The sequence below is a fragment of the Cylas formicarius genome, unplaced genomic scaffold (genome assembly GCF_029955315.1).
Source record: "Cylas formicarius isolate icCylForm1 unplaced genomic scaffold, icCylForm1.1 PGA_scaffold_5__7_contigs__length_24384050, whole genome shotgun sequence".
Taxonomy (NCBI): Eukaryota; Metazoa; Arthropoda; class Insecta; order Coleoptera; family Brentidae; genus Cylas; species Cylas formicarius.
Genome location: NW_026844341.1, coordinates 3,296,064 through 3,318,246, shown reverse-complemented (window position 1 = coordinate 3,318,246; position 22,183 = coordinate 3,296,064). Strand labels below are relative to the sequence as shown.

The 22,183-nt window shown below is 35.1% G+C and overlaps 1 protein-coding gene and 1 long non-coding RNA gene across 10 annotated transcripts in view; one reads left to right on the top strand and one right to left on the bottom strand.

Moving 5' to 3' along the window:
• Positions 1–22,183, top strand: part of LOC132701744 (uncharacterized) — a 190,533-nt gene that overhangs the window by 98,940 nt on the left and 69,410 nt on the right. For 8 of the 9 annotated variants that reach the window (XM_060669900.1, XM_060669901.1, XM_060669903.1 and 5 more), the window contains exon 8: positions 5,360–9,607. In XM_060669900.1, coding sequence (XP_060525883.1) covers positions 5,360–9,607 — 4,248 coding nt within the window. The remainder of the gene's footprint in view (positions 1–5,359; positions 9,608–22,183) is intronic. The other variant, XM_060669907.1, reaches the window with a different exon arrangement.
• On the bottom strand, positions 1,676–5,378 carry LOC132701746 (uncharacterized). The gene is made up of 3 exons (XR_009618816.1): positions 4,743–5,378; positions 2,522–2,818; positions 1,676–2,406 (listed from the first exon to the last, which is right to left on the bottom strand). It is a non-coding gene; the product is annotated as an uncharacterized LOC132701746 (long non-coding RNA).

The following is a 22,183-nucleotide window of genomic DNA, read 5'->3' as shown; positions in this document are numbered from 1 at the left end:
ATTATTGGTCCAAACTAAACGCTGATGCGTTTTGCCGTGTTTTACAGTATAACAATTTTATTGTACCTGATCTGTACATTTTGCCAAACTTCACTGAAATAAAATTTGTATCTCAAAATATTAAGAAAACGCCCATTTTTTAAAGATATACAATAAATTTTATTGCATATGTGTTGAACATTTTGTTATTTTTACAATGTAAAGCCAGATGGAGCTATAAGGAGCTGAAGGTTAGGGATGGGAGTTGTTGACGTGATTTTCTAAGGAGATGATGAAACTCGGACAAGAAAACAACAATACAGTGGGCTCAGTTTTTAATTTTAAAGGAAGCGGAATCGGCCATGTAACAGACTATTCTTCGATGATCAAACGAACTTACCTGGTAAGTGAAGTTCGATCGTAATTATATGTTACACCTCTTCGTAGAAATCAATATACGTAGTCCCCCTTCTAGTCGCTAGGTGGCACCACAGCTTTAAAGCAGAGCCAAAAAACTGTGGAATAACTTACCATGGACGGTATATTCGCCATCTATGGTCTTAACCTCATTCTATTTTAAAGCCCGTTTATAATAAATTTGCCAAAGGGCATTTTAGTACTGTTCAGAACAGTAAATTGGGCGGGAATGGGTGATTTCTACGAAGAGGTGTAACATATAATTACGATCGAACTTCACTTACCAGGTAAGTTCGTTTGATCATCGAATTATATGTTACACCTCTTCTATGAAATCAATATACGTAGACTTTCAAAGGCAACTCAGCAAATTTGTTATAAAACGATTTTATTCGGCTATATAAGGAACTCCAAACCTTATGAAGTTTATGAAAGCCTTGAGTACAAATACAAAATAAATGGTTGTCCGAGAAAACAAACCTTCTGAAAAATTCTATGTCCCAAATGTGGCATTAACAAAAAAGCCTGCACCTGCTGTACAAATAGGTCTATTATAAAAAAAAGGGCAAAACATTTAGAGCATTCTCACCAATCTGCCGTTTTTCCAATCATATCAATTGACACATTTACAAAACGCAGACGATGTCGAGGCATGTCGAGTTCTGTGAGCAGTAAAAATAGAAGTGTAGACACCACTATCTTCTAAAGTTATCTTTATTCATCTGCTTTTGTTGGGTATAGTTGCTGCCCTACAAGGCTTTTTAAATGTAATGAGTAAACGAGATTCACTGCCTCTTAAAGCACTGGTCCTCTCAATAATATATTTGAAACCACACAAAGATTTACATCTTCATATTTATGCAAAATTAAAAAACAGGTCGAGTCTTATTTATAGCTGAAATCATAATTTGATTCGTTATTCTAATTTCTAATCCATCTGGAAATGATTTTATGTTGACCAATTCTATAAGAGAGAGCGTTACATCAAAAAAAGGAGGTGGATCCGGTCTTGGTTGGAAGATAAATTAATTAAACAAGAGTTTAAAAAAGACCCTGAACAGTTTAAATGGCTTTTGAAGATGTCAAATGAAAGCTTTGATGAATAAATAGACTAACTCTATTGATATATAGAAGTTCTTATTATTTAAAAGAGCCCCAAAATTAACAGTTTTTAATTCTTTACAAAACAAAAAACTGCATTTTTTTTGAGTAAGTTTTATTTCAATATCAAAAGGTGGTGTTTCTTTTGTATAAAATTAAAAAGATATAGATGGCCCAACTTTCCAGTTCTTTTTTATTTACACCACACACATACACCATTACATTTGCATAGGTCAACTCCTCTTCCCGGGCTTGGTAAATAATATCCAAGATTAGTCTTCTAAGTGTCGGCACCCACAGTTTTACAAATTACAAACTGTTATATAACCTATTTTTTTTGCTAACTTACATCAAAAAAAGGAGGTGGGTCCGGTCTTGGTTGGAAGATAAATTGATGAAACAAGAGTTTAAAAAGGACCCTGAACAGTTTAAATAGTTATTGAGGATGTCAAATGAAAGCTTTGATAAATAAATGGACTAACACTATTGATATATAGAAGTTCTTATTATTTAAAAGAACCCCAGAATTAACAGTTTTTAATTCTTTACAAAACAAAAAAACTGTATTTTTTTTTGAGTAGGTTTTATTTCAATATCAAAAGGTGGTGTTTCTTTTGTATAAAATTAAAAAGATATAAATGGCCCAACTTTCCAGTTCTTTTTTATTTACAACACACACACACACACATCATTATATTTGCATAGATCGGTATCCATCTTCAATTCCTCTTCCCGGGCTTGGTAAATAATATCCAAGATTCGTCTTCTAAGTATCGGCACCCACAGTTCTTCAAATTACAAATGATTATATTGTTTAACTTTAAAATTGCAAAAAAGCATCCATGAAGTTTGTATTTTATTCTGCTTTTTTCATTTGCGTGCTTGGAATTTAGCGCAGATGCGTGAAACCTAGAAGAACTTATTTTAGAAACGGTCGACTTATATTGAAGTCAGATTCTCTAAACTAGATAGGCATTAATGCTTTGGGGCAGACTCCCATTAGCTATCAGTAGATTACACTCACTTGCTCTCACTGGATTTCGTCTGTCCAGAAGCATTATATAAAGAAGGTTTAGTTCAACTGCACCAGCCCCACTTACTAAGCAAAGTTACGTAAAGTCTTTGATACAATTCAGAGGTACTCGTTTATTAATTTACAGTAACATAACCTTTCTTTTTGACGAATTGACGCAAAAATTGACGAAGAACTTCGCGAATTTGTTAGACGAGAATTCGATATCAAAGTGGGGTATTACACTCGTCAAATATGTTCGTTAACCAACTTCAGCAATTAATCCATGAAGAAATTGTCGGTGTAAAACTAGCACCAGAAAACATAACAAAACGTACTACGTTTTAGTGACGTTTGGCAAAATGCACCAGCGTTTAGTTTCGACCAATGAGAGTGCGTGTCAAATAAAATGACCCACTATACGATCTGGAAACCCATAGGAGATGCGAAAAAAAGTTTCTTGGATTCTCCAGAAGATTTAATATATTATAGTTTTATTGACACAGGGTGTTCCAAAAGTGTCCCCTCCGACATCAAATTTGTTATTTTAAATGGAACACCGTGTATATATCGACATTTTTGGAATCCTTGGTTAAAATAAAGGTCACTTTCTTAAGAAATTCCTATTGGAATTTTGCATACTTTAGGTAGAAATTGAGGTGATGTGTTTTTTTTATATGAAATTGTGTTGTGACGGTACTAATTCAGGTAATGCAACGAAAATTTATCCACAGACTTAGTAGATGATCCACCACTCAATCAGTTTGACAGATGCGCCTCATCATATACAGGGTGTCCCAAATTGGTGGTGGCGTTTTTGCGCATTTAGTTGACAAATTAAATTGACAAAACTCAATATTTGCAAATTTTATTCAGATATCAATTCTAGGACAAAAAAACAAGGTAAGTTTGTAATTAATTTTATATTTAAATTTTACTTACTTTTTGAGATATTCGAGGTTTAAAATAACACCCGCATAAATTCATGTTGAATTTAAAGCTGCCCACGTTAGGTCACTTTTTAGCAATATTAGGTATTGTTTAAATAGCAAAGACACGATACTATTTCTTTTAAAGTTAGACCAGTAAAACCTATTACTAACAATACAGGTTGTCCATTAATACGTGCATATTTTGAGAAAAATCGACTCTATACTACACACTTTAACACATTTAATAAAACTTCGGAATTCATATTTAAAGAAACATTTAATAGTTCATTATCTAGCTTGATTAATCAATAATCAAAGTTTATAGGTTAACCAAAAAACTATAACTTATTTAAAATAGAAATAACATATATACTAACAAAAAACTTGACAACTGTGAACTTTTCAAATAGAAAAATAAAAAACAAGAAAAACAAACATAAACGTGCAAGTTTGTTTATACCTTAATCTGTCAAAAAAAAAAGATTGTGATGTCATACAATACATTTTTAAATATTTTGATATTTCTTTATTGTTTTGATGCCAGATTAAACGAACATTTTAAGAGGAACATTTTTAACTAAATTTTATGGACCGAATTAACGAAGACTTTTTAGTAAACTTTTTTTATAGATTTACTTATTCAAATTTGTTACCTTGGTTAGTTAGCCTATAAACTTTAATGACTTATTTTTGTTATTTGTAATTTTCAATCAAGCTAGATAATGAACCATTAAATGTTTCTTTAAACATGAATTCTGAAGTTTTATTAAATCTGCATTGTTAGCAATAGGTTTTAATCGTATATCTGGAGTAACTTACCTTTTTTTTTCCTAGAATTGATATCTGAATAAAAATATAGGGTGTTCCATTTGAAAATCTTGAGATTTTGTTAATTGAATTCGCTAAAACATCACCACCTATTTGGGACACCCCGAATAAGCTGAGGCGCATCTGTCAAACGCATTGAGTAGTGCATCATTTCCTTAGTCTGTGGTTAAATGTTCATTGCAATACCTGGATCGGCTGCGTCACAACACAATTTTATATGGGGCAGTCAAAATATGAAAAAAGAATACATTTCTGCATAAACTATGCAAAATTCGAATATTCGACCTTTATTTTAACCAAGAATTCCAAAAATGTCCATTTGAAATAACAAAGTTTATATCGCAGGGGACACATTTTGAGACACCCTGTATCAACAAACTTATAATATTTTCAGGAGAGTACAAGAAAATTTTTTTTGTATCTCCTATGGGTCTTCAGATCGTATGGATCCATTTATTTGGAATACGATGTACATTTTACTTAAATGCCTTCCAATTTGTCCATATAACTTGTGTCACCGTGTACAACTCCACATGACGAATCTAAACTAGACCTTCGTCGACAACTCAAAGATATCGGCCGTGACGATAGGCGCACGCCAAACTACGTTAAACAAAGCCCGCGATAAACAAAAGCGGATTTTTTCCGAAAATCGACGATAACTTTTTAGTCGCGCTGCTTCTACGCTACTGATTACAATACGACCGCGTCGTAACGCATGTACTTAATGGCACCGAATTATCTCTAAAAATATACCTACGTCTCGAAACAAATAAACACTCGCTCCCGCGAACGCTTTTTTTTAACATGATTGCAAATTAATCCGCCATGGTTCGCGTTCTGTGTGGTGTCTGTGCTAAAATTTTAACGGCCATCTTTCCCGTGCCTCACGAAAAAGTGTTGTGACGCGTCGCGAAGATCAAGGTCAAGCGGACGATTATGCGGCCGAGTTAAGTAATTCTACACGCAAAGAATAATATCGCGACACTTTTTTTTATCGTTATCGCGTCAGGTGTCTCGACTATTTTCATTTCTTGGTGTTCTTCCCATCCTAATTACACGTTATAGCGACCGCCGTTGTGTGATACAGGCTCGAACACGTTCGAATCGGACGTAGAAGACATGAACGATGGTGCGGCGCGCGTGTCCAAATCGAAAAGGCGAAGACAACGACGCAGATTGCTCAGGGACGTCGTGGAAATTAAAGAAATAGTCCCCGAGAAAGTCGAGCAACTGACCAAAGAGGAATACAAAGTGGAATCTCCAAAAGAGTTGAAATTGGATAAGCGACTGAAAGCGAAAAGCAAAAGTTTGGAAGATGACGACGTGCCCAAAATACAAGAGCTGTCGGAAGTAGGCGAGTCCGAGGACAAAGGGGGCTACGACGAGGCCGTCATACGGGAGGCCTCCTCGGAAGAGAATCTAGACCCGGAAAAACCCGGTATAGTATTAAATTTAAGGAGCGAAGATTGTGTAGAGTCGCGGTCGCTGATATCGCCCGAAGAAGAAAAAGAATTGCGAACGTTCCTGAACGGGTTGAACCTGATCAACTCGCCGGAGGAGTCGGCGCAAGAGCTGACCCAAAAATCGGACCCCAAGACGCGAAAACACCAAAACAGGAAGGAGCTGGAACAGTACTTCTTGCCTATATGCCAGAACCCGCGTTACCTCGATGCGATCTCCGAAGAAACGAGTGACGTCAGCGATAAGGAACCGTCCGGCGCCTCCCAGCACCTCAAACAAGGAACCCCGGAGCTCGATCTGCCTCCGGTTCCGCCCCGGAGGAATAAAAACAAAACGTTCCGCCAGCTAGAGCAGCCTGACGCGGTTCTGGTGGAGACCAAGTTGGTGGACCGAGACGGCTTCCAGGAAAGTATTTGCAACACGAAGGTGGTGCCTCAGAGCGATAACGAAGTCGAAGTTGTTTATATCAACGATTCTGGAGAATCTTCCACGTCGTCAGGTGATTTTACCGACGTTTATAACGACTGCCAACCGCCTCCACGACCGGAACTGCCGTTGGAGGTATGCATTGATGCGAATAATGAATCTCTGACCAATCGTCTGTCTACGATAGAGCCACGGGAGGAGGATGTTTGCAAAACGTTTTACGAAAACTCGATGTTCTCTCAATTAACGCCGCCTCCGACGCCGGACAATGTTACCCCGAAGAATGAGAAGGTGTGCGAGGCGAAGTCGATCTTTTTTGATTATACGAAAATACCGAACGTGCTAAGCGAGAAGGAACCACCTCATGCAACTCATTTGAAAAATATCTTGACAGGCAGGGCGAATGTTGATACGATAAAATGTGAAAAATATAAAAAGAAAATAACAGAAGAAATAACAAAAAGTAATAACGAAACAACGGAAAAAAAATTGGTTAAGGAAAAAGAGGTCACTTCAAACATACAAAATAAAAGCGAAAAGATTACAGAATTAAATAAATCAAATTCAACACAACAAGAGTTGATCGAAAAAAACACAAAAACAGATATTATAGAAAATGGTGTAAGTGATGATTACTTGAAAGACAGTGTCGATAAAAGAAAGGAAACAGAACAACACAGGACGCAAACAATACAGTCAGTTACTAATGTCGCAATTGAGGTGGATGTTGAGACAAAAGGAAGCGAACGAAATAAAAGGAGTTTAACAGAAGGACAGGCAAAAAATAATATCGAAACAACCACGGAAAAAATATTGGTTAAGGAAGAAACTTCCATCAAAAGTAACAAAAACGTTAATTGCTTTAGCAAAAATACGGAAAAATTAATTGTAGATAAAGAGTCGAAAATTATACAACATGAAGGCGATTCTAGAGAAAGAATTACAGAAAATTACTCGTGCAATACCAAAATAGAATTTAAAAAATCAAATTTAACACCAGAAAGGAAAACAGATGATTACTTGAACGGCAGTGTTGATAAAAGAAAAGAAACAAGAGAAGGCACGACTCAAACAAAACAACCAGGCACTAATATTAACTTCTCAGATAATGTGAATGTTAAGACAAAAGAAGGCGAACAAAATAAAATTAATTTAATAGAAGAGAAAGCAAAAAATAATATCGAGACAAATTTGGTTAAGGAGGAAGCAGCCCAAGCCGGCGAAAGCGATAATTACTTTACTAAAAATACAACAAAATTAATTGTAGAGAAAGGGTCGAAAACGATACAACACGAAGGCGATTCTAGTGATAGAATTATAGAAAATTACTTATGCAATAGCAAAATAGAATTTAAAAAATCAAATTTAACACAAGAAGATATTTCAACTAAAAGGAAAAACCGAAAAAGTGATATTGTAGAAAGTGTTGATAAAAGAGGAGAAAACACGACGCAAGCAAAACAGCCAGTCGCTAATATAAATGTGTTTATGGGATTAGAAGCGGTAACAAAAGACTCGACGGATAGTGTGGAGTCATATTTGACTTCAAAATCTCAATTTTTTTCTAAGACAATCGAAAATCACTCTATCAATTGTAATAATGTCGACGGACATCAAATAGACAAACTGGAATTTGAGGGACAAACTACGAACGAAGCCACAAAAAAAACAACTCAATTCGGCAAAGAAGAGAAAATAGAGAATAAAAAACAAAATGTTTTATTTAATCACCTCAAAGAAGCCGACAATATTCCAACTTCAAGCGAAAAGTTGACCCGGAAGATAGAGAAATTGGAAGATATTAAAATCGTTGAACATCGGTATGAATATAAACGGGAAAATTTTGAAAAAAATGAGGCATCTACTAAAGTAAAGGAACGGTCGGAGCACAAACTGAATGATGAAAAACTGCTTGGCTGCAAAAATAATCAATTAAATACGACTGCGATTGGAACGGCAAGTTCTGATCTAAATCGAAGTGAATGTAAACAGGCAGTTAAAAACACAGCCACCCTGACAGATGAAAATATAACTACCAGTAGAACACAAAGTGCTAGACCAGACCTGATAATCAATACAATCAAATCAGCAGAGTGTGAAGAAAGGCAGAAGAGTGGTCCACCATCAACCATAGCAAGTGAGAATAAGAGTGATGAACAATTTCAAAACCGTAAATCAGATGGAACGATGGTTCACAGCTCCATTTTAAGCCCCACCCTATCGGACAGCGCGGACAGTACCGACAGCAAAGAAAGTTCGTTATGTACGGCAAAATACAATCCAAACTCTTCCATAGCTGACGTAACCTCCATCACCAAAGAGGAGGAGGACATTAACAGCAAGGACCTGTACCAACCTGCTTCGCTAAGGTGTTTGGTTTTGGACGCGCTGATAGCGCTCCCTTTCGGCACGGACATGCTGGAGGAGTTGGCGGAGGTTTCTAAAAGTATAGATAATCTTACGTGCGACATTCCTTTTCGGGGATTAACCAGGCCGATCCCTGCGTTTATTGATAGGAACCCTGTTTCAGTTTCGATGAACCAGACCACGAAATTCCACAACTCAGTGCGGGAGACGAGAAATAAATTATCCGACTTGACCAAGAGGAGTACCGACGAGGACGTTTCACCTGCCAATCGGCTGTTGTCTATAATTCGAGAAGATGAAGACGCGGACAATTACCTGTACTTCGAGCATAACGAGGAGTGTGAGCGATTGAAAGCGAAAAACTTAACCGAGTGGCTGGCGATCGCCAGAAATAAAAGCAAAAGCATGTCGAATCTCGACTCGACGAGTATTCCTATTAATAACTTGCGAAGTGAAAATTCGGTTTCGCACAAAAGTGCTCCGCGACGATGCTCTTTGCCGCAGGAAATTTACGTGAGACAGTTACAAGACATAATGGAAAAGGAAAGACAGATACAACGCGAACTGGAGCAGCTGGAGGAGGAGAAGAGGAAAATCCAAGCTGAGCTGGCGCCGAGCAGAAACAAGTTTGAGGTGGACGATTTCTACGTGTCCAAAAAGGGGGACTTTGCTGAGAGGCGAGAAAAGTTACGACCTACGTCGATGCCAGTATTTCCCACCGAATTCTTCCGGCAGCAGATGTACGAGGAGTACATGGACAAGTTTTCGGAACGGGAGGAAAGGAAACAACAAAAAGTTATCAAAATATCATCCAGCCACGATTTGAGCAACGACAAGGACAAAGGGAGGAGTAAGGAGATTATTCATCCCATTGAGATCGAGAAGGAGTTTATGGATAAAGTGAAGCAGAAGCTCGGAAAGCCGGACACCAGCGACGGCAACGATGCAGCTCCAGGGTGCAAGGTTCAAGTAGACGAAGTACCACCCGTGCTGGTACTGGATGGGGACAAGGTGAAAGGTGTGGAGGTGCTGCCGAAACATCTGCAGCAGTTTGTTGACGATATGACTGCCCAGGGTGAAAGTAAGTCGTGCGATGGAATGCTGACGATCTCTTTGTCGATATTAATGCTTTGTGTGGTTTTTGAACTAATATGTTTGTTGGTTTTTTAAATAAATTATTTTTCGTAAATCACGTTGATGTCGTTATTTGCTGTGGTACTAACAATGCGTGCGCATTCTCATTGTCCTCTTACTTCGTTGACAAGTAAATATCGCTTCAAATGGGCGCTGTTGATCATTAATTTTTTTAGGATGAATTTATCAGGAAGCGCCCCGTTTTGGAGCCAATTTTTGGGTTATGGATGAGACAACTCTTATGTTAATCATTCTGCCATATTTTATAAAATGTGATTATATTTAGGAAAAAATGCTTGCAAGACTAAAGACGTTAACTTCGTATGCCATTTGACTATTTCTGGTCAGGACAATGCAATGTTATTCGGTTAGCTTATAAACTATCAAGTAAAAAAATGAACCTTGACTATTTCCAAAGATATATACAGGGTGGTTTACGGAAAACAAAGCATAGGGTCATTTTCATAATTTGGCGGTCTGCATAGCGATCTAAAATACTTTTCGGGCTACGACGTTGCCGCTTATTTGGAAAAGTAGCATCGTAGCAATCAACATAGTTGCTATTATACAGGGTATATCTCAATTTGAACCCTCTGTGTGTTATTCATTTTTAAATTTATGAGCAAATTAAATGGCAGGTTCCTTTTGGTTTTCCTATATATAATCTCAAATGTTTCTTAAATATTTTGAAAAAAAAATTGGGTGTCAATAATTTACGTATTTTCAAAGGTACAAAATCCTGTTTTTCCAAATGCAAAAATAAGTCTTTCATTGGTGATTACTTGCTAAATTCTAAATTCTGGGCACACTTTTTAGATAAATAAATTTCCGACTTCCTAAGTGCCATTATTGTGCTTCTGTGCATGGCATAAGCGTTAAAAATCATGAAATGGCTGTATTTAAAACAATCTATATCATTGAAAATTTAGGCTCCAGAGGTGAAAAGCTTCAATTTCAAATCCGTTGATCTAAGTGATAAGCTCTAGAACCTCCTAACTTATTTAATGTAAATTAAACGAGAAATTTAACTTAACTAGAAATAACCTTGGAGTTTGATTAACTTCTGATAGAAAACATAAAATAACCAAATTGAAAGGCATGGTCACAGAAACTATATCCAAATTTTGCATCTCACCATGCAATAGTATTACAGGGCGTCGTATTTGAGAAATCACCCTGTAAGCTATAAATTATGTCTTAATAATACAGAAATGTGATAATATACCGAGTATCTCATTTAAAATTATAAAGTTAGACGCTATGAGATACTTATGAGATATTCTGTATAATTGCAATTATTTTCGTAGGATGTGCACTTTTAAGCAGACGTTTCTACTCAAAAATTTGTTGATAAACTGAAGTATTATATAGGTATAGGAGAAACGCGTAACACTTATCTACCCTGTATTATTTCTCAAGTGTTTTTTTGTTTAAAACATAAGTTTGAATAAACTGTTTATTACGATGTTTGAATTAGTAGAAAGCTATAAAATTTGGTTGTAGTTTTTCAAGGATAGATGTAGTTTTTTGCTTATAGAGAGGTTTGTTCTGTATTATACAGGGGCATTGATAACTCACAATTTAGCTAACCCAAAAATACAAATAATTTTTGATTCACCCTGAACGGAGGTTGTTGAAAAATGAAAAAGTCATTAACTAACTTTATATTGAATGGAAGTGAAAAACAAATTTACATTCTAAACGCACATAAAGTATTATTTTATATATTCTTATTAAAGTATCGAAGTTATTTATTTAAATTATTTTTAATTAAAATTCCAATTTTGATATGCTTTTTTTTTTTAATTTTGACTGTACAAATAATTATGGAATAGCGTAATAAGCAGGGCGCACTTAAAAAATGTAGCAAAACTATTTGACACATCAGAACATGAAACCTAAACTCAATCAGGAGTGGAGAAAAAGGCAAAAGAAAATTTTTTATGAAAATAAGATATTCGGCAAAAAATTCGTTTACAACAAAAATATGGTTTTATTTTCTGTTGCTAAACAGCAAAATGTTAAGGTCAGGCGCTCTTGTGGTAGAGTCATTCTATCACAAAAGCATTTTGCAATCTTTTTCACATATTTTAGCTTTCATTAAATCAAGCAAAAATTCAAACTCTTCCGCAGACATTTGCAAATTTTTTTTTAACTGCTGTTAATTCATTCTTAATTAAACAAGCAGTTTTTCATGTATACCTAAAGATCTCGACTGAATCCATTTTCTTATTCCAATTTTTGTACGCTTTATGTCAGTTTCTTTTTTTTTGCACTAGCTGCAACATTTTTTTAAAGTGTGTCTACACGTTTCTGAGCCAACAAACTTTCTGTAATAATTTGCCCCAAATAATTAGTGCGTTATTTGTATATCTATATACTTTTGTAATGTATTCGCTTGCATTTTTGTCATTTTTTTTATATACAATGACAATTTCTTTTTTTTTTTTGTCAATTCAAAACACTATTATTTTACCCATTTTTGAACAATTATTTCATTATTCAAGATATGCTATAACTCATAGTTAAACGTGACTAAGTTGATGATTTTCTTCTTCTTCTGGTGCCACTCCTGGAGGAGAAGTTATATCATCATTGCTAATCTCACTATGTTGGCTACTATTCTAAATAGTTCACTAAAACTGCAGTCACGCAACTACCTTAAATTCCGCAGTCATCTTCCGTTCGTCCTCCACTTCTTCTACCCCTTATCTTGCCCTGCATGATATTTCTCACTAGTACATACTTCTATAATCCTCATCCAAATACTGACGTTTTTGTCTTTTGATTGTCAGCGTTTGTTACCTTCACCATCCATGATATTCTCAGAATCCATCGGTAGCACCCCATATCCGAAGACTTCCATATACTTTGTTATTTTGTTTAAGCCTCTGCACCATATAAAAGGATATATACTCTGTGTTGATCTCAGGACCTCGTCCAAATTGACAAAAAATTCTTAAAATGTTGTAGGTGCATGCACTTGAATTACATTATTTGATTATAATTGGAGCATGATTATTCTGTCTGTGTAGGGGACAAAATTCACCACTGATTTACAAATTTTCTCATTGACTACTATGGCAACATGAAATCTGTGTTAGTGTCAATCTTCAATCTCTGCTACCCAGAGTTTAAGTTGTTAAGTTTTCCTGGTATATAAAGACTTCTCACTAGTTGTGCCATTCAAGGCTTACGTTTCTGAATAAACCAATTCATGGACCGGAACCACTTTCGACCCCTCCACATCGTAGAAACAAGCCTGTCAGTGAGTCGGCAAATGCACCAAATGAAGGGATACCATTATTGGCGCACCGTGTAACCTGTAAACGATTATCGCGAGGGTGTAATGTTTTCGCTCTATCTCGCTCGCCCGTGGTTTTCGCCATATTAATCTCGTGATGCAATCCGATTTGATTTTCGTTTCGATGAAACCCGCCCACCGCGCTGTTCTATATTTAAAGCGTTTTATATTTGGGTCAGGAGGCACAGGCCATTTGCTCGCGTTCCGTTATTATATTTTCCATGAGCGATTTGAAACGGGCCGTACGGAAAATAAAGATTCCGCGATAACTGTGGTTTTCGCGGGTAATTTATTTGTAAATTCACGAGACCCGATTTGAAGGCACCCGTATTAGTCGAATCAATATTAAAATCAGGTCAACTTGATGGCTAACTTCTAACTTTGAAGCCACTATGTTATGCAATATTTACGTCAAGGGATTACACTAAATTCTGTTTCTTAGTGCGAGGGAGAGTTATAAATAGAGTAATAGCATTTAATTCTTTAAGACTTGCACACTCTGAATCATTTTTGGTAAATGAAAGTGCTGTGGCAACAGCGTTACTACTGCTGGTTTAATAGAATAATAAATATAATAATATAAATATATGAGAATAGATAAATTGTAATAAATGTTATTATTCAAAAATATCTACTAGCTACAATACAGCTTCATTTCTAAATTTTCTTCATCATGTTCCGCCTATTCAGATGAACTATAGTCGTCGGAGTCTAGAAAAATAATTACTCGCTCTACTGGGATTTTTAACGTGTTATCAGCTTCATTCTTTCTTCTATTTCAGTTTTACTGAATTTATTCCCTCTCGCAAGTGGGGTTTCAACGTCATTCTTTTTAAAAATGGTGTTATGCCTTTCTACTTCCGCCCGTACATTTTATGAGGTTTAATTCACTTTGATATGACTGAAGGCGAAGTAGCGCTATTTTTATTCGTCGACGGCAACTCCTTTTTAGCAAATCTTTCTGCTTCTTATTTAAAGTAAACTAATAAATGATGTCAGTTTTTTGCTTTGCCTTCGGATTTTCTCGGCTTTATCCATGATTATAATAGATCGAGGACTAATGAAATCATTTGCTGAAAACAGTCTTCAGAAACATCAGCATTCATGTCTTCATAATAGTCTCTAGTCCATGACAAATCCATTTTTGCTACGAAAGATATTTTCAGTTTTAAGAATTTTGGTAATGAGAATTCCTTTTCTTCAAAGTTTTCCAAAATTTCTTCTTCTTCTCCTTTGAAACCATCCTTGTTCATTTCAGAAATTTTTTTCGAGGTAGGTACTTCTTATTTTTAAGTAAAACGAGTGTTCTTGTAATGGCAGTCTTTTCATCCTCATTTCAATTCCGAATGTTGTTTTGATATCGAAGTGCTTTGAATACGTTGAAAATAATCATTTTCTCAACACCTGCCGGAAAGTAACTATAATTCCAATTTTGAACAATAAGGCACAGGTAGGTCAACTACCAGTCTGTCTACCTGCCATTGTTCAGGCAATCGTAGATACAATGCTAAGATTTAAAACTCTCTGACATTAAGAAACAGAGCATCCTCCCCAGAAGTTCCACAGGAAAAAATGAGAAAGTAATTGACTAAATTCTACCTGGATGATTTATTTAGGACTAAAATGATTTCTAAATTTTATCATAAAAATCGCTACCTAAAGTTCATACGCAATTTGAGCTAAGCTTGTACACCTACAGTGTCAAATGTCGTATTAACTGCTCCTGTGACCTGCCAAACGACTTTATTGGCACCAAATCATTGCCAGAATGATTTTGCGATCTGTTTTCACTACCAAACCTTTCTATGCAAACTCAACTTTGATCAAATTAATACGTCGAGTCCAAGCAGACGATATTTAAAGACAATTAAAATCTTTTCTAAATCCTTGGTCACTTATCGTGGTAGTAGCAACAGCGAAAGTTTTCGGAACAAAAGCAAAGAATGATGTGAAAATTTCTACCTCCAGCTCCCAGACTATAAGTACCCTAATGCTTTTTAGCAAGCAACGTCACGTGCGAGCACAAGTGCTGCAAAGAGGCCCGTAGAATCCACAGGGCGTTGTGCAAAAACAGACCAGGCAAACGGTTTAGTTTGTTGCACGAAATCGACGCCAACTTGGTCTTATCCAAGGGTTTTTTGTTTGGTAAAGGTTGGTAAAAATGAAACATTGTAAATACTCGTTTCATCAAAACGATTTTTCACTGGTAACAAACAAAATACAATAATTTTTTGGAATAGTGCAACACAAGTTGGGCACTGAGCTTAGGCTTAAAAGAAGGGTACTATTAATTTGAGTTGAATTATTTCAGCAATCTGATGGTTAGTTTACGTTCCAAAAATCCTCATAAAATACCCAGAACAAAACCGCCAGCTGATTGTCGATCTTACGTCGTTCCTTCAATTCACCTGTTCATTGAGGATGTTTCAAATTGCTACAAAGATTTGACTAATTTTGGTAAAATTTTTGGTTTAACTCTTTACATGTTGCCTAGTGTCAACCCTAGTTTTTAGTTTATAATCCAACAGGCGCAGAACTGAAAGACTGGATTGGATTCACCTTATGGCAAATCCAATGATGATTCATTTTGGATTAGGGAATCTTCGGTTGTCGTTAGTGTTTTTCTCGTAGTATGCTCAGAACTGCAGGGCTTTCCGACAAGCTTATGCGAATAAATTCCTTTCAAGATTTTGGATAGTTTACGAAGCGTTTACTTATTACTTTTGGTTTAGTAATCTGCAGCTCTCATTTTTAGTTTTCTTCTAGCTTCTTCGACACCTTCAGAGTCACTGTTCACTTCTTTAATTACCTGCAGCCAAGTTTTATTGATATTCAAAGAGCATTTTGAATAGCTATTCATTTAGGTCATCTTTTGAATTCTCAATATTGTCTACCGATTTAATGATCATAAATGTCTGTAAATTGTCTCATTAGATGTTTTGTCTTTGTTTTGAACTTTTCTATAATTATCGTGACTAAACACTATCTAATCTAAAAGCTCTATTGGCAACATATTCAAATCCAAATTTGCGCTATTATGTAGAATGTTTTAGGTCGAAAATCAAAGAAACGTTAAAATTATTGTATTTTGTTGTAATATCTACATCTGCCCACAAAATATTGCAACATTTGTAATTTTGTTTTCCCTCGAATATCGTTCGGTTACATTTACAATAGGCACGCATCACCCTTGCATCAGACAGCGTTGTCCGTAACAACAATCGTTGCTAATTCTGCACGATAGCCACGTTCTGCGTGGTCAATAATTTGTGATACTCCCACGCACTAACTATCATGTTTGTTATGTAATGTAATTAATGGCGGCGTTTCGTACAATAAAACTAGCAATTTAACGTTATTAAATAATTGGGTTACGCAATTTTTATTTTTACTATCGATTTTTCCATGGTTTTGATTTTAACGTCGTGGGAAACTTAAAGGTGCGGTATAAAGAGATGGCTTGTCAGCCTATTTTCATCTATTATGAAATCCCATTTTTGGCGATTTTTCTTTTGATTTTCTAATGAATATCCGGTAAAATAAATTATCCATACATTTCTTTCTGAACCTCTTAGAGACTTTCAGGGTTTACGACATTGCAATACTCAAAAAAGTGAAAAGTTTTTACGATTTTGAATTAAAAACTTCACTGCACTACTTTGTTCAAAGAGACTACAATTTTTTTTCCAACCTGTTAAAATCAAAAGTAAATTAGGAAACTTTGCAGAAGCTAGGACTATGTAGGTAAGTTTTCTTAACCAAACTTATAAATTATATTGCAAGGCATTGAAATATTGATAATAATAATGTGGTATAACCAGAAACTTAACAAAAATCACAAAAATGTCTTTATTTTGCCTTTCCTCCTTTCTTCCGTGTTCGCCGCGTTTAAGCCTTCTTCCTCTTCTCTTCCCCTTCTTTTTTTATTACTTCAGTTTTTCACACTTCTTTTGTTTGTTCCTAACCCTGATCTCTTCATTGGCAGACCTAAACCTCATAATCAATTTTGTTTCCTTCATAGAGTATTTTGTAGCTTTTGTTATATACAGCGCATATTTTCATTTTTACTACGTCCCTGTATGATTTCAGCTCCCAACGCATATCCATTTTCTTCATGGTACTTTCTTTTTCATGATATTCTCCCTTACTTATTATGTCCCTCCAACTTTCTCTTTCTAGCTTACGCATTGTATCCTCCATTATCTACTATACTATCGAACAAATCTGTTTACCCTTCACAATAATATAAAGAACACGCGCTATAGCTGAATCCAAAAATAATGTTTGTATTTTGCTGTGAAAAAAAATGAAAAAATATTTGGTTAAATATGTCCAATAGAAAGCTGCTTTCTCTAGGTAGATTTTACCAACAAATCGTCATCACTGCGAATTGTATTCCAAATGTTTCTAGAAACAAAATTAAACCAACTCTAACATGCACTTTTTAAGTACTAGAAATAATGAAAATCCTATAGTTTCTGGCCATATGTAATTATATGTTTTAAAACTCTCTGCTAATTGACATACATTTTTTTCTTCTTTCACGTCGTGTCAGATTTTATTTACTTATATTTAGGTTCTTTTTCGATTCTTATTTTACTGTGTTCTACTCCAGTCGCCTGGTATTTTGAAAAGCAACCAACCACGAATCCCTTTTCCAACTACTCACTAACCAAAACTAACCAGTTTGCGATCTGTCATTATGTGTTATCAACTTTAAAAGTAAAAGTAAAATAAAGCGATCAATCTGAAAACCAACACTAATCGCAAATCCTAACCTACTGGTTCATTCAGTTCGTTGGCAAATTACGTAAACAGATCTTTTGGCAACGAGATGATAATAAAATCAGCGTTGAAGGATTCACGGATGATCACGATGTTGAGGAAATTTATAATTAGTACAAGTTACGAGCGTAGGTAAATCGTCCAAATTGACGCGAAAATGTAAAATATGGAGTCTGGACTTTGAGTTTTTTTTGTTGCGAGGTAGTCAACTTCAACTTCTTTATAGCTGCAATAAGTTACACCATTTTATGACAAAGAGGATTTATTTGATGACATTCATGGACACTACAAAATAAAATAAAGAAGATCTTATTCCGGGAAGCTTTACTAAAAAACAAAAAAACTGAAAAAAAACGCAATTTGTATCAAATTTTGGTTCGTAATACACACAAAATTATTTTTCATATGTGAGTAAAAGTGCAAGAAAATCTTCAATTGAACAGGAAGTGCTTCAATTTTGCTCAATGACTTAGTAATTTTATAATTAGTACTAAATATATTTATTTTCTTCAAGTAACTAAAAAAATATATTATCGCCAATGTCATTTAGATAACCTCGAACAAAAAGACTGTCTAATACAAAAAGTAATTGGTCAGTCTAAAATCTAGCTGTAAAAGCAATCAATGAGAAAGTCGAATAATTAAATTAAAACAAAATATTGTAAATATCCAAAACAAATCAATTCAAAAATCAAAAGACAAGTTAATCAAAATCACTTTCAATAAAATCACATCAACCAAACTATAATAAAACAAAGACGACAAACAGATTAAAATCAAACAAAAAACTTGGTAATGTATAAATTACAGAGTTAAACGCATAAACAATCCGTTCAAATCCAACTTAAAACTATTTGTTAATGCACACAGTTTTAATTTATTTGTAAAACTCACGATGATGCTTATTTACCCGTATGCCGTCTCGAGTGCTGTATGAGTGACGATCGCCCAGTAATTCTGGTTTACTTTTATGTTTATAAGTAAAAGTAACTAATTTTGATATAAAACCTGAAGCAACAGTTAAAATTCTATGTGTTTTAAAAATTGCTCTGATTGTCTGCAGGGAATATTATAAAGCAATCTTACGATTCGCTTTATGCACTGCACTATACTATATCCTCTTTGGTTTATTTATGTCCAGAGAGTTCCTTAACTGCTTTACTCATTCTTACTGAGTCTTTTACAGAGACTGTCGATATGCTCCGTCCACACTAAATTCTTTTCAATTTTAATAATTATTAAATAATAAATTTAATACAAAACTTTGACACAATTTACTAGTAGACCGAGTATATAAATTTGAATGAAAAATGATACTATTATACGGGCTGTACAAAATTGTAGATCAATATTAATATTAATATTATTAATATTATTAATTAATATTAATTAATATTAATATTATTATCCTTTTGAATGCTATGTTTTTAATGTAAATGGTGTCCAAATTCACTTTTGAAATACATATTTCGTAATTAAATTAAAAGTCAGCGGAGCTGCATAGACATTGAAAAAAAAATTCCAACAAACAAAATAGCTTACTAAACTTTAAATCCTCTGTTTTGGGGGTCGAAGGTTCACACATTTCCCTTTATTACTTCTCAGATCGTTTCGCTAAACATTACACAGAAACTGCGTTTAGTCAGTAATAATAATATTATTATACATTCCCGCGTTCTCAAGTATCTCCTGGTGACAGGAAGCGCTTATTCATTACTCTGAACTGACAAGATGATATTATTATTATTAATCGAATACAAATTGAAAAGATTTTTTTATTTGGAATAATAACGGGTGTTTTTTTTAGATGTATAGAACTTTAAGTTGGCATTACAGTTCAAGATGGCGACCGATTTAACAGCTGTCAAGTGATTTATTCACAGTTTGGTTTGGCAATTCATCATAAATAGACTTACACCTGAACAACGCTTGCAAATTTATTGCAATTTTATTTCGAAAATAATGGTTCTGTGCGGAATACGTATCGCGCACTACGTCCATTTTATCGTCGACAAAATCGTCCATCAGAGCAGTTAATTCAATTAACCATAGAACGTTTTCGCACCACGTTTACTCTTATTGATAACTCGCATCCGCAGAGACGTCGTACAGTGCGTATAGAAGAAGCTATTGCTGCTGTAGAGCGTAGCATTGAGGAAGACCCGAATGAGTCCATCCGCCATCGAGCACAGGAATTGGATCTGTGTTCATCCACTTTATGGAAGATTTTACGTGCTTACAAAATCCAACTCGTGCAAGAATTGAAGCGAAACGATCATCAAGTAAGGCGTAGATTCGTCGAATGGGAGCAAAACGAGATTGCCGTTGTTCCCGATTTTCATAAGCGAATTTTGTTTAGCGATGAAGCACACTTCTGGTTGAATGGCTACGTCAACAAACAAATCTGCCGCATTTGGAGCGAAGCAAATCCTCAAGTGTATGTCGAAACACAGTTACATCCAGAAAAAGTGACTGTTTGGTGCGCTTTATGGGCTGGTGGAATCATTGGTCCGTACTTCTTCAAAAACGATGATAGCCAGAACGTTACAGTCAATGTTGATCGGTATAGAGCTATGACTACTAACTCTTTCATTCCTGAATTGAATAACCATGATGTCCAGGAGATGTGGTTTTAACAATACGGCGCAACATGTCACACAGCTCGTGCCACAATCGATTTATTGAAAGACACGTTTGGTGACCGCCCAATTTCACGTTTTGGACCTGTGAAGTGGCCCTCAAAATCTTGTGATTTAACACCGCTAGACTTCTTTCTGTGGGGCTATGTAAAGTCATTGGTGTATGCGGATAAGCCACAAACGCTTGACCATTTGGAAGACAACATTCGCCGTGTTATTGACGATATACAGCCACAAATGTTGTCATCTAAAATTGGACGTCCAGATTGGACAACATCCGTGCCAGCCGTGACGGTCATATGCCAGAAATCATATTTAAAATGTAATGCCACAAGATTATCTTTCGGATAAATAAAATTCATGTCAATCGAATAATCCATCGTTGTTTTATTGCAACTTAAAGTTCTATATATCGAAAAAAAACACCCCTTATTAATAAGTGTTCTATTCAAATGTTTCTACTTCACTTCTACAACTTCCCATCGTTGCCAGTTGTTGGCCAAAAAATAGTGGAGACTTTTTAAAATGCATGAAGTAGAAGAACAAAGTTATAAACTTATAAACACTTGTCGTATGCAAAATTTAAAAATGACGGTCGTTCAACAGCTGTTTTCAGAGTAATTACTAAATTTGTCAAAAAAATACACCCTCAGGAGGTTTACAGTGCGAAATTAGACGACGAAAAATGAAAATGGACGAGCAAATCTCACAGCCAAATTATAATTAACTATATCGGCGCTTCATTTGCAACCAAAACATGAAGTGAATTATTTTAAACGGAACCTGACGGATCTGTTCCGAATATAAAAATAAATGATCGCCTAATTGACGTATCTGTCAAGTTCGCATTTATCGCGAAAGTCGGTCCATCAAACTTGAAACCGTGCGCTAGAATTATCGAGCGGCTACGAGGGAGCGTTGATAAGATGGACGTTAATATTAAAATGGATTCTGCGCTGCCGCCACGATAAAATGCGAGAGAAATAAAAAACTAATGTTTACAACAGTAAAAATACACAATTGGTAGCTATTTGAATAACTTGTCACGTGCGTTCAGCAGAACTACTCGCTACGGAAAAAAATCAGAAAGGAAGGGGTTAAAATTTCTACTTAAAATTTCACTTTTTTTAAATTTCGATCAAAAATTGTTCTTATGACCTATAAAAAAACTTTCGCATTCACATTTTTTAATTACTCATGACTAAGAGGGACTTCGCTATGCATGTAATGAAATTATAAACAAAATTAAGAACATCGAGTTTATAGATATCGATGCACGAGGTTTTTTAATTCTCCATATTCCATTTTATCCATTCCAAATTTAATATTGGATACTTAAAATTATGGGGTACGGGGTGTTCGGCCATATTCCACTGATGTTTGTGGAAGTTCAACTTCTTCTTCATTTTCGGTAGGTACTTTAGTTGAATAGCAGTGGTAATATTTTCCACTAATATATTCTAATTGTCATCAAAATTAAAAAAGTTTCTTCTACTCCAAGCTTTATTAAAATTCTGTCTAGCTTGAGTAGTTTCTTTTTAAAATACAAATCGTGAACTTTCCTCCGCATCTGATATTTTGTGTCATCAAAAATTTTTGTTGGTCTTCCTGGAATGTTTTTGGGAAGTTCCGCTTGACCGGCTGAGTTTCTTTCATATAATAATTTATATACCAACAATTATATTTGTTATATATATATTTCTTTCGTGTAATAATTTAAATACCACAATTATATTTGAAAATATCATAATTTTATTCCTAATTAAATTTGGTAGTAAAGGGCTAAGAAAATCAG